Genomic DNA, 11,960 nt, shown 5'->3' with positions numbered 1-11,960 from the left:
GCCACAAAGGCGCGCGTATCCCTCTCCGCTGTGGGCCACCAGAACCTCCTGCGAATAAAGTCCAGGGTCCTGGCAGCCCCGGGGTGGCCAGTGAGGGACGACGCATGCGCCCATTGCAGCAGCCGTGAGCGCGCAGTCTTGGGAACATACAACCTCCCCGGGGGTCCTCCCCCCGGATCAGGCTCCCGCCTGAGCGCCACTCTCACCACCTTATCGATCCCCCACGACACAGGGGCAACAATAAGGGCCTCCGGAACAATGGGGTGGGATCGAACTGCCGGGAGAGGGCGTCCGGCTTGACGTTTTTGGACCCCGGCCTAAAGGAGATGGAGAATTGGAAGCGTGTAAAAAACAGCGCCCACCTGGCTTGACGCGAATTGAGGCGCTTAGCCCCCTGGATGTAGGCCAGGTTCTTGTGGTCCGTCCACACCACAAACGGCTGTGCGGCCCCCTCCAGCCACTGCCTCCACTCCTCCAAAGCCAATTTAATGGCCAGCAGCTCACGGTTTCCCACGTCGTAATTACACTCGGCCGGGGACAGCCGACGTGAGAAAAAAGCGCAGGGATGTACCTTCCCATCCTTCCTGCACCTCTGGGAGAGCACCGCCCCCACCGCGAGATCTGAGGCGTCCACCTCCACCAGGAATGGCACTTCCGAGTCCGGATGGGCTAGGACCGGAGCAGAGGTGAACCGTTGCTTGAGGTCCACGAAGGCGCCCTCCGCCGGAGAGGCGAGAACTGGGACTGCAACGGGGATGCGAGAGTCGTGGGCGGAGACTCAGTACGCACCGTGACGGAGCCTGCTTCAAGGGAGAGTCGACCTGTGGACCAGTCAATGCGGGGGTTGAGAGAAGCTAACCAGGGGTGACCTAACACAATAGGGCAATCAGGAGAGGCCACAATAAAAAAATGTATGAGTTCCCAACGACCCCCTCCCACCTGGATATGTACTGGCATAGTGCGCTGGGTAATGATCCCCGACCCCAATGGCCGGCCGTCTAGGGCTCGAACAGGAACGGGTTCCTTCAATTCTTCCAAAGGAACCCCCCACCCCCAGGCCAGGCCTTCGTGCATTAAATTCCCCGCTGCCCCTGAGTCCACCAGAGCCCGAACTCGCTGGGTACAGTGTCCCCACCGCACCTTAACAACAACAAAAAGTTCGTGGGTCATTGAAACCCGAGGGTATGTCCCCACCCGCTAGTACCCCTCCCGACACTAGCGGGCTGCCCCGTTTCCCGAGGTCCCTGGACAGGCACTGTAGCGGTGACCCTTGCGACCGCAACGGAAGCAGCGCCGCTCGTCCAGCCGACGCCGCCTCTCTGTGCTGGAGAGGTGTGCTGCGCCCAGCTGCATGGCCTCCTCCTCCTCCGTGGTCTCCTCCGGGAACCACCGAGCCGCCTCCCTAGCAGGAGGAGGTTGGAACGGAGCGCCCCTCGACGAGCCCCTCTCACGTGATCGCTCTCGGCGCCGATTGTCCACACGCACCGAGAGCTCCACTACGCCGTCTAGCCGCTCTGGGAGGTCCCGGAGGGCAAGTTGGTCATCACCTCCGAGAGCCCCTGGGCATAGAGTACGACCAGGGCATTCTCCGCCCACCCCGCCTCCCTAGCTAGAGTGCGGAACTCGATGGAATAATCCGCCACCGAGCGATCCCCCTGTCGACACGCCGTGAGCCGCCGACCGGCTTCGTGCCCCGATATCACCAGGGAGGTGTCGAATATTTTGCGTAACTCCCGGGTGAATGCTGTAGCGTCAGAGCACGCCGGCGACTGACTCTCCCACTCGGCCGTGGCCCAGGAAAGGGCACGGCCCGTCAACAGGGTGATGATGTAGGCCACTCGGGACTGCTCGGTGGGGAAGGACAGGGGCTGCAGGCTGAAGATCAATGAACACTGAGTCAGGAACTCTCTGCAGCCCTCTGGACGTCCATCATAGCGGTCGGGAGGAGGTAGTCGGGGTTCCCGAGTGGTCACCGGAGGTAGAGGAGGCATAGCTGCTGCTGCTGCTACTGCCGCTGGTGGAGTGGGGTTGGCCTGAGCGGCCACCAGGCTATTCACGGCGATGGTCAGCTTTTCGATCTCAGCTAACATCGCCAGCTGGTTCCGCTCCTGCTGGGCTACCATAGCCCCCTGGGTATTCAGCACCGTGCGAATCTGATCTGCCTCTGCTGGGTCCATAGTGGTCGGTTGTTCTGTTACGATGGGATAATGTATTTGGACCCAGGTGCAGAGTAGAACAGAGTAGACGGATGCAGGAGTATAATTCAATAATAAAGGTACTCTTTATTTTGAGTAAACGGGAATAAATAATAACCGCACAGTAAGCGGAGAAACAAAAGAGGAGAAATCAAGTCTCCGACAAATGTTTAAATAATAATAGGGACAAAACAAAAAAACAAAAGGGGAGATGGCTTTAGTCTCCCAAAAACGCTGTCAATAGATCAAGGCAGAGCAATGTACTTACAAAAGTCAATCGATACTTATTTCCTAAACAGGCGAGGAACGATAAGGCTACGAAGACCCGTACACACATAACGAACGCAACAATATATATATATAGTGAACAACCGACAACCAGAGGGGAAACAGAGGGATATAAATAACCACAGCCAAACAAAACACACCAGGTACAAATCAGTAATTAGGACAGACAATAATGCATACATAAACACCAGAGGGCGCCAAAGGGTCGCTCCACAAAAAGAGCGACCCCCCAAACCTTACACATGACATCATTCCCGTCCTGCTGCTGGTGATAGCAGTCTGATCTGAGACCTGTTCGTCCTGTAGAGTGAGCCTGTGTGCTGGGGTGGTGTGTGTGCGGAGAGCGTACTGAGATCAGTAAGGATGATACAGGGGGAACCCGACAGACCCAGCTGTGACAGAGGCAGAAATACAGATGTGCTGACTGCTCTGTTTCCATGGAAACAGCACAGAGCCCGCCTGCCCCCCGTCCCCCGTCCCCCCCCCCTTCCTCCCCTGTAGCTTGCACACGCCACAGCCTGTTCACATTCACATGCCTCAGTGTGTGTCATAAAACATATCTGTGTATACCTCGGAATGTCCATTAAACTAGATAAGTTTTGTGCTTTTCGTATGTTTGTGCTTCCGTCTGTGTCGACGAGTGTCAATGTGCTTGATCTTAGTGGACGGTAGACACCAGGGGAGGCTGGTGGAGGTAGAAATCGGAAGACGGGCTCATTGTAATGCATGGAATGGATTATTTTTTTAAAATGGTATCAAACATGTGAGAGGAATACTGAAAAACAACACACTGAGTGCATCATCATCTGAACATACTGTAGATGTATGTACATGTGTGCATGAATATGCTGAAGAAGGAAACATCAATTGTGCCCCCCTTTTTGAGATCCCTGCCCCTGATCAGCCAGTACGATCATTGTGTTCTCTCACTGTGATGTTTACAAGCCCTTGGAATGTGTTGATGCTGAGGTGTCACATGAGTCAGATTGATTGAGTCTGATTGGTCCTTACAAACAGCTCTTGATTTGGATATTATGGTTGGAAGTCTGGTGTGAAACAGAATGTTGAGGAACAGATTCTCTCTCTCTAATGTAAAATTTCTGTAGGAAGTTTGCCTTGTCATAGTTGTATAGGTTTACAGTGTTATTAAAGCCTAATTTGATTTACTCTGACTTGACCATTCTTGCTCTAATCAACCCAACCCTGATCAATTCTCTGCATGAATGAATGAATGAATGAATGGTCTTTATTGTCATTGCTACAGTACAGGTACCAAACAACGAAATTTAGGAGGGGTGGCTCCCCTGGTGTTAGGAAAGGATATAGTGTTCATTTAATTACTTGAATATGAATATTCATATTAAGATATGCTTTGTTATCAACAACACGTATTACACCTATCACGTACAACTTTGTATTGTAACTGCCAATATATAAGGCCCTACAATGTAAGTGTGAATAGACAGACATACACACACACACAAACACACGCACACACACACACACACACACACACACACACACAAGCAGGCATGCAGACACACACACACACACACACACACACACACACACACACAAAAGCAGGCATGCAGACACACACACACACACACACACACACAGACATGCACCACACACACACACACACACACACACACACACACACACACACACACACACACACACACACACACACACACAAGCAGGCATGCAGACACACACACACACACACACACACACACACACACACACACACACACACACACACACAAAGCTTTGTGGGAATGGCAGATTTTATGATTTTGTAATTTGCATGGTATAACAGAACACATGAGCATTACACAAATCCCCATACAGGAGGAGAGTATTTACTAACTTCCATGTCCCTGCCTTCCTCATAACAGTGACAAGGATATGTCTGTTTGGTGTGGATGGCTATATAATGGAGCCCACACAGTGTAGTCAGGTACTGTATAACTATATGGCAGGCAGAGTAAGGGAGGGAGAGGGTGGGGTGGGGGGGTCTGCCAGCTCCAGGTTAAAGCATACGAGCTGAATCAGATTGTGCTTGCTTCAGTGGTATTGGAAGACTTGACCTTCCCATCCACAGCGCTTTTCAAATCCAATCCAATTAGCTTAGCAATGTGTCACCACCAAAGCAGCGTGGTGCGAACATGCTGGGGAATCCCAATGTGAGAGAAGGGCCGATATTTCATCTGACTGAAGCCAGTACCTTGTGGATAGAATATGATGCTTGGGGACACAAACACACAAAGAGATGAAAAAGATACAGCCGTTATTTTTATTGTTCATTCTCCCCAGTTGTGTCTCAGCTCCCTCTCAATTTGCTCCCATTAATCCAATTTACATATAAAGATTTTAAAGTGATATTCTCCTCCCTTCCATGTTGCTTGTACACCATAACTACCTCATTATGAGACATAGTGTGTGTGTGCTCTGGCACCATCGCCAACCTTGAATGGCTGTAAGAGAGAGTGGATGAAATAAAGATTGAGATTATTTACATGAAGAAGAAAAAAAGATTAATGGGCGAATTGAAATGAATGAACATCATTGTAACCAAACAAAGGTAGTACAATTAGAGTTACACCTAAACTCAACACAATCCACTGGGATGTCATTCCAGTCACATAAATGGATGGTATGCTCCCTCGTGTGGCGTTGAAAAGCCACTGCATCAAAGATTGCAAGGCAAGGCCACGCACTAAGGGAGCGCTATCAAATCAAATAAAATAAAATGACAGGATGAATCTCAACGTCAGTTCAACAGTAACTCTCCCTGCACAAATTATCTTCACCCGTGACTGTTTCTAAAACTTTTAGTGAAAAGACAAACGTTTTATAACCAGAGATTCTGTGTGAAATATTGTATGCGACTTCCAACAAATACTCTCGAGGCGTGGTCTAAGTTTCGGTGAACTATGGAAAGATAAGAAACGAAACGTACAGGACGACACTTCAGGAAGTTGGATAGGTAACTTCGAGGTGTCGTAGCAATATCAGGCTGTTGTTACTGATTCGCAGCCGGACAACTGGGCACTAAGAAGTTTGATTACTGCTAACTACTGACCATTCAATGGATTCATCTGAGAGATGGCGATTTACAAACCTACGGTGAGAATAGGAAATGTTGTTGTTGTTGTTGTTGTTGTTGTTGTTGAGGAAAATGTGTGCTAACAGTCACCGCATTGTCCAGAGCTGGTCGATATGAGAATATTAATAATCTGTGCTATATTTATACGTCAGATGATTCAACAGGCAGGCTAAAGTGCTCTGCTAAATAAGCTTCCGTGGAATTAATGATGTATGAAAGTAGATGAATGATACATGTCCCATGATACATGGGAAGATGTAGAGATCAGCAGGTGGAAGCTGAGATGTCCCACATGTCAGTGGAATAAATAACATAGTGTGTGGAATAACTCTGAGGAAAAGACTTAATGTGTGTGTAAACCAAATGCTCTGCTTAAAAAAGAAAGCTGATATCTAAAGTACACTCACTATTGAATTATTCTTATATTACAGAGAGGGATTGAGGGAGATATTGTGCCAATACATCTCAGACACCCTCAGCTACATCGACACTGTGAGGGAATTCTGCGACAAACATTCAAAATGGACCCTGCAGAGGGAGACAGAACTGGAGATGATGAGGGACATCAAGGACAGGGCTGACAGAATCGACCTCAAGTTCGACCATGTCCGTAACTCACAAGACAAGGCCAAGGCGTTTGGGGAGTATGTATGGAATGGACTGACCCATGTGACTGCTGACAGCAGGCGTGAGGAGCTGGAGAAGGAGCTGGGTGCGGTACTAAAGGACACTCTGGGTGGGCTGGAGAGGTTTGACTACTTCCTGGATGCTGTGGAGAAGCTGGCGGTCACCTCTCTGTTTGTGTTTGCTGAGGAGAGCCGGTTTTGCCATCTGCCTCAAGGTACTGGTCCTGCAAGTATCCGAGCGGTCATCACATCTGCAAGACTGGCCTGTCCCCTCCTCCTCCACTTTAAGAGGGATGCAGGGGCCTTCTTCCTCCCCAGCCTTCTCAACATAGAGGTGCTGGCCTTTGAGCTGGACAAATACATACGCATCTCCCAGCAGCTCTGTGACAGGATGGAGAAAACGTAAGTGGGGCTCCTGTCATAATCAGCCACTGTAGGCTATTTTATTAACTGTATTTGTATGCTATATGTATCTTACTGATGCCATTTTACAAACATTGGATATCCATTGTTCCGCCTAGATTAAGAAGGATACCAGTACCACAGGTGATAGTCAATTTGGGTAAACTACTTGTTAACACATTTATATGTTTTTGGTGCTGGATAGTAACAATGCACAATGCATAGCATTGAATTGATAATACTGTATAATATTGAATGTGAACATTGAACAGTCAGTAACACTGTGCCAGCCCAGCCAAAATAAGTGTATTCTTTTTTTTATTCCATCAGCAAAATGTTGTTTTGGAGAAAGAAGACTGACAAGCCTGAGATACACATTAATGCTGATGTGAGTGAAGAGTCCATGCTAAACATGCTTGACCATCTGAATCAGTTGCATGATATAAGGTAAGCTTATTCATTCTAGTTAAGGCCAAATGTATTTGAGATTAACTATGCATAGGATTGATGATGAATCTCTCCCGTCTGTCAGGATGGACCAACACTTCAGACTGGCCTTCCTGTTCCAGGAGGCTTCCCTGAACTTCATTGGTGTGTTCAGTCAGCGCCAGCCCAGAATGCTGAAGTTTCTGACTGAGCTGGAGGAGAGCGCTGTCCAGCTAGACAGTATGAGGAAGGGAGCAAAGATTTCTAGTGTGACAGGCAGCTCTGTAGGGGTGCTTGGAGGGATCCTGTCAATTGTGGGTATTGCTCTTGCCCCTGTGACTGTTGGGGCATCACTGGCACTCACCCTCACCGGTGTGGGACTTGGTGTCACCAGTGGGGTCAACAGTGTAGTCACCACGGTCACAGAGATTGCAGTCAATAGTAATCATCAGAAGAAAGCCAGTGATCTCTTCCAGAGTTTCATGAAGGACGTGCAGAGGCACCAGGAGTGTCTGGAGGAGGTGGCCAGCAAACCAGTTCCCATAGTGGGGGGGAGTGAGGGGCACATAGAGCTGGGAGCAGGCATGGTGATTGCCAAAGCCAGCGTTATTGCAAAGGGCATTGACTCCATGGTTGACTGTGCCTCAGCAGTTAAGGCTCTCATGACCGACGAGATCGCAAGTGTTGCTGGTAAGTTGGTACTCCAGGAGGGAAAGGTGGTCCGGAATGTGCCCAATATGGCAGCGGACGTCACAGACTTCGGACAAATAGCCAAAGGGACCCCACTCGCCCTCTCCAAGTCAGCGCGGGCTGGTTTCATCACCCTCAATGCCCTCTTCATTGGCCTGGACGTCTTCTTCATCTGTAAAGACAGCCTCAGCCTGGCCAAAGGCAGCAAGAGTGAGGTCTCCCAGCTCATCCGTGCCAGAGCGGCGCTGTGGCGTTCAGAGTTGGACTCATGGCAGAAGATCCATGACTCTCTGTGCCGAGGCATCTGGAGATTCAGGAAGAGCCAGAGAATCCTGGAGATGCCATTTTATCCAGCGGAAGAGAAGCTGAAAGAAAATAAATCATTTTGTTTGACACAATAGCAATGACAGCAGCAATGACTTGTCAATCTTTGCACTTGGCATCTGTGCTCCTCAAGCGTAGCACAGTAGCACTTAAATATATGATATTAATCACATGATGTCATTTGACATCTAAATGTAAATATTTCGAAAAACAAGATTTACACATTCTTTCATTCAGCTGAGTATATGTTCCGATCAGCCCACCACCTCAAGCTCAACCTTAACGAGACTGAGCTACTCTTCCTGGGAAAGCCTGCCCTCTCCAAGACTTCTCCATCACAGTAGAGAACTCTACAGTGACCTCCTCCCAGACAGCCAAGAACCTTAGGGTGATCCTGGACAACCACTTATCTTGTGCGGCGAACATCACAGCGACAGCATGCTCCTGCAGATTCGTCCTCTAAAACATCAGATGGATACGCCCATTCCTCACCAGAGAAGCAGCTCAACTTCTGGTCCAGACACTGGTCATCTCCCGCCTTGACTACTGCAACACATTCCTGGCTGGGCTCCCCACCTCCGCCATCAGACCTCTGCAGATCATCCAGGATGCTGCCACCCGTCTGGTGTTCAACCTCCCCAAATTCTCCTATGTCACCCCTCTCCTCTGAACCCTTCACCCAAGCAGCTTGCATTAGATTCAAGACCCTTGTGCTTGCCTACTAGGCAGCAAAGGGAACTGCCCCTTCCTACATTCAAGCAATGGTCAGTCCCCATACACCAGGCTACATCAGGCTAAATCTTAACTGTCCCTCCTGAAACCTCCCCACACTCCTGTTCAGTTTCTCTACTGTACATTAACATCTTGCGATGACTGATGGATAGATGATTCACTTACTTAGACAAATGTATTAGTTGTAAGTTGCTTTGGATAAAGGTGTCTGCTATTAAGATTGTCCATAAACTGTAAAATACAATAAATGAAACACTGGCAATTTTGGGGGGTTTATTAAATGACACATACAGTGCCTTAAGTCTTCTTTTTTTATGTTCACCTTTTGTTGCCCCAGAGCTTGGAATCAAAATACTTTAAATTAGTATTTTTTTCACACTGATCGATAGCCTGAAGAAGATTAAAGATTTGAAAAGATACATTTGAGCTCATAAAATGAGCTTCTCTTCAAGAAGTTACTTACAAGTTGAATTGAGTCTACTGAGTGTGATGATAATAGTTCACACTTTTTAAATGTATAACCATGTCTTTGCAGGATCCCTAATTAGAATAGGAATCAATTACACATGTTTTTGATCAGGTTGTCAATACAAACTAAGTTAATGGAGAGGAACAAAACCGCTTAGTAATGCTACCTGAGGCCTGAAGAGTCTTAAGAACAAACTACAGTTGAATGGCTTGGAGGGAAAAGTGCAGTCGATGGGACAACATCATCCCAGTCACTCTACAAAATAACCGAGTGGCCTGAAGGAATGCCTTAATGAAAAGAATGTATTTCAAATACATAATTGTGTCTACAAATACAGCACACGCATTGCTGTTTCCACACCATGTCCCATTTTAAGAATGGTGGTACGTGTGATCATTGTATGGATGTTTGTAAACGGCAGGAACTGGGGAGTTTGACAGAATCATCATATGAACTATCCTTGCACTCATATGGACCCAATTCAACTTACTGAGTAACTTATTAAAGACATGCAAATAGGTCCTCTGTTTTTTTCCCACTTTGAAAGCGTCCATTAGGTTGTGTAGATCTGTGCAATTCTTTTTTATGATTTAATGTATTTAGATTCTAGGCTCTGGGGCAACAAAAGGTGGAAATGTTGAAAGGGGTGTACCTTCATGCACAGAATACCGAATTCTTAATTCTTAACTGTGAAACATCAATTGCAAATAATCTTATGCTGACTTGTTTTATAAAATGTTTTACATTTGTGTTTAAATATGCAATACAGAACATTTGTTTCTAATTCTTTTTAAGTTTTGGTTTAAATGATGATGGTTCATGATATAGCCTAATGTTAATTGATTTCTTATCCCATTCGATCACATAGTCCTCAGTTTAAGGCACACTTTAACAAACTTGCAAGATAAGCTTTAAGGTTGTATGATGTGTGCCCATGTCAGTCCAATCAGGTCATTTCTAGACATTAAGATATATTTCTGTCTCTATGAGACCCATTTTTTGGCTTGTGAGTTTTTATTACTCTTTATTAGTGGCTGACATTATACAAATGGTCTGTCACTGCATCTTTAATGTGATTTGAAGGATAGAATGGCTGCTTTAATGTGTTTTTTCATGATTGACACTAACATTTCCAAGTGAAAAATAAATATTTTGGATTTGTCTTTGAAGTCTGTTTTGCCCATCACATGAGCATGCGCCTGCAATGAAACTATATTAAAGAGATGCTATGGGAGATGTTCACGACCAGTGGCGGACTCAGGGTGTTTGAAGGACAGGGGCGAAAAGAAAAAAAAGGGCACCTACTGGACAACATGGGACCCCATCAGTGCACATGGTCAAGTTTAGACCATTGGAAGGGCAGCCAATAGGGCACATCCTCTAATTTCGCCACTCAAAAGGGCACTTTAGTGCGACGTTTTTCAACTGTGGGGGCACATGGTCAAGTTTAGACCATTGGAGGGGCACGTCCTCTCATTTTCGCCACTCAAAAGGGCATTTTTGCCACTCAAAAGGGCACTTAAGAGAGACGTTTTTCAACCGTGGGGGCACCAGGAGAGGCAGTCGCCCCCCCTGCCCCCCCCCTGAGTCCGCCAGTGGACCCAACCATTCAGCAAGTCTTGTGCTATAGCCTTGATAGACCAGTGCTGTGATATTATTTATCATCTTAGAAACATCTTAGCAAGAGGCACTTCAACAATTATCATAAAGTGTATTATTTTTATACAACCTACATTTACACAGATGAATAACAGATATCTTGGATGCAGACGTAATGTAAGTGGAGAGGAGATTGATCGGGAGTTCACAATACTACCGAATTAATGAAAATTAATGAATTTCTATTGTGTTACGGTACTGTCCCAGTTACCGGTATATTTGAACCATTTTCTGGGTCTACCAGTACGCGCATGCATGCCCAGTGTACCTGAATACGCGGTTCCATGTGGCCAGAGATTCTTTTGCGTGACAATGAGAAAACGCTTGTGTGGCTAGAGATCGAAATTGCACAATTTTAAAATGTTTATATCTTTAATATACATTATTGTTTTTACATTTCTGGCATTAGAAGCGCCTTGTCGGTCAAATTCATTAGCTGATTTCATAAATTTGCTCTGGAACTCTGATCAGCACTCATGGAATGCCTCTTGTCCAATCAAATTACTTGGTCCCCTTATGACGTCGAACCCAGTGGGAACTCAGAGCGAATTTTAGAACCCAGCCATTGTGATTGTCATGAATCATCTATTACGTCACAGTAGACTTCTATTCTATAAAAACCAAGAAACGAGTCATGCGTTCATAAGACACATGTTGCTGATGAAGAACAGACTGTGACAATTAACCTTGCCGAGCTGTTCAATAGCAAGCTTAGCGTAGAAATAGGTAAGGGTCTATTTATTTATTTTTACATATATTTTTGCAAACTTCTTTTTGATTTAAGAAAAAAATCATAATCTTTGAATACTGTACCTGATTTAATTGTATTCTCTAATCTTACCTGCAGCAATATTGACTGTACTGTACTGTACAATAGCTCAACTAGTACCCTACTGGACCCTCCGCCCTGAAGCTACTGTTCCACCCCTCTCCATCTCTCCGAAATGGCGAACTTCTCAGGTGAAAGCATCTCTTTTCCTTATATTATTATTATAATTATTCTTCAGCACTGTTTCCAGACGGCTGTGTACCTACCT

General features: G+C 46.5%; 1 protein-coding gene across 1 annotated transcript; it reads left to right on the top strand.

Annotated features, from left to right (window-relative positions):
- Positions 1–5,842: 5,842 nt before the first annotated feature.
- Positions 5,843–8,140, top strand: LOC308150311 (uncharacterized protein; the record flags this gene model as incomplete). The annotated part of the gene is made up of 4 exons (XM_080523157.1): positions 5,843–5,889; positions 6,027–6,623; positions 6,954–7,070; positions 7,156–8,140. 4 exons carry the CDS (start codon positions 5,843–5,845, stop codon positions 8,138–8,140), a joined length of 1,746 nt encoding a protein of 581 aa, XP_080379283.1.
- Between the last annotated feature and the right edge of the window lie 3,820 nt (positions 8,141–11,960).

The sequence above is a fragment of the Nansenia antarctica genome (genome assembly GCF_963989245.1).
Source record: "Nansenia antarctica genome assembly, chromosome: 2".
NCBI lineage: Eukaryota > Metazoa > Chordata > Actinopteri > Argentiniformes > Microstomatidae > Nansenia > Nansenia antarctica.
Note: the sequence above shows the minus strand (reverse complement) of the source record. Positions and strands in the feature narration are given on the sequence as shown.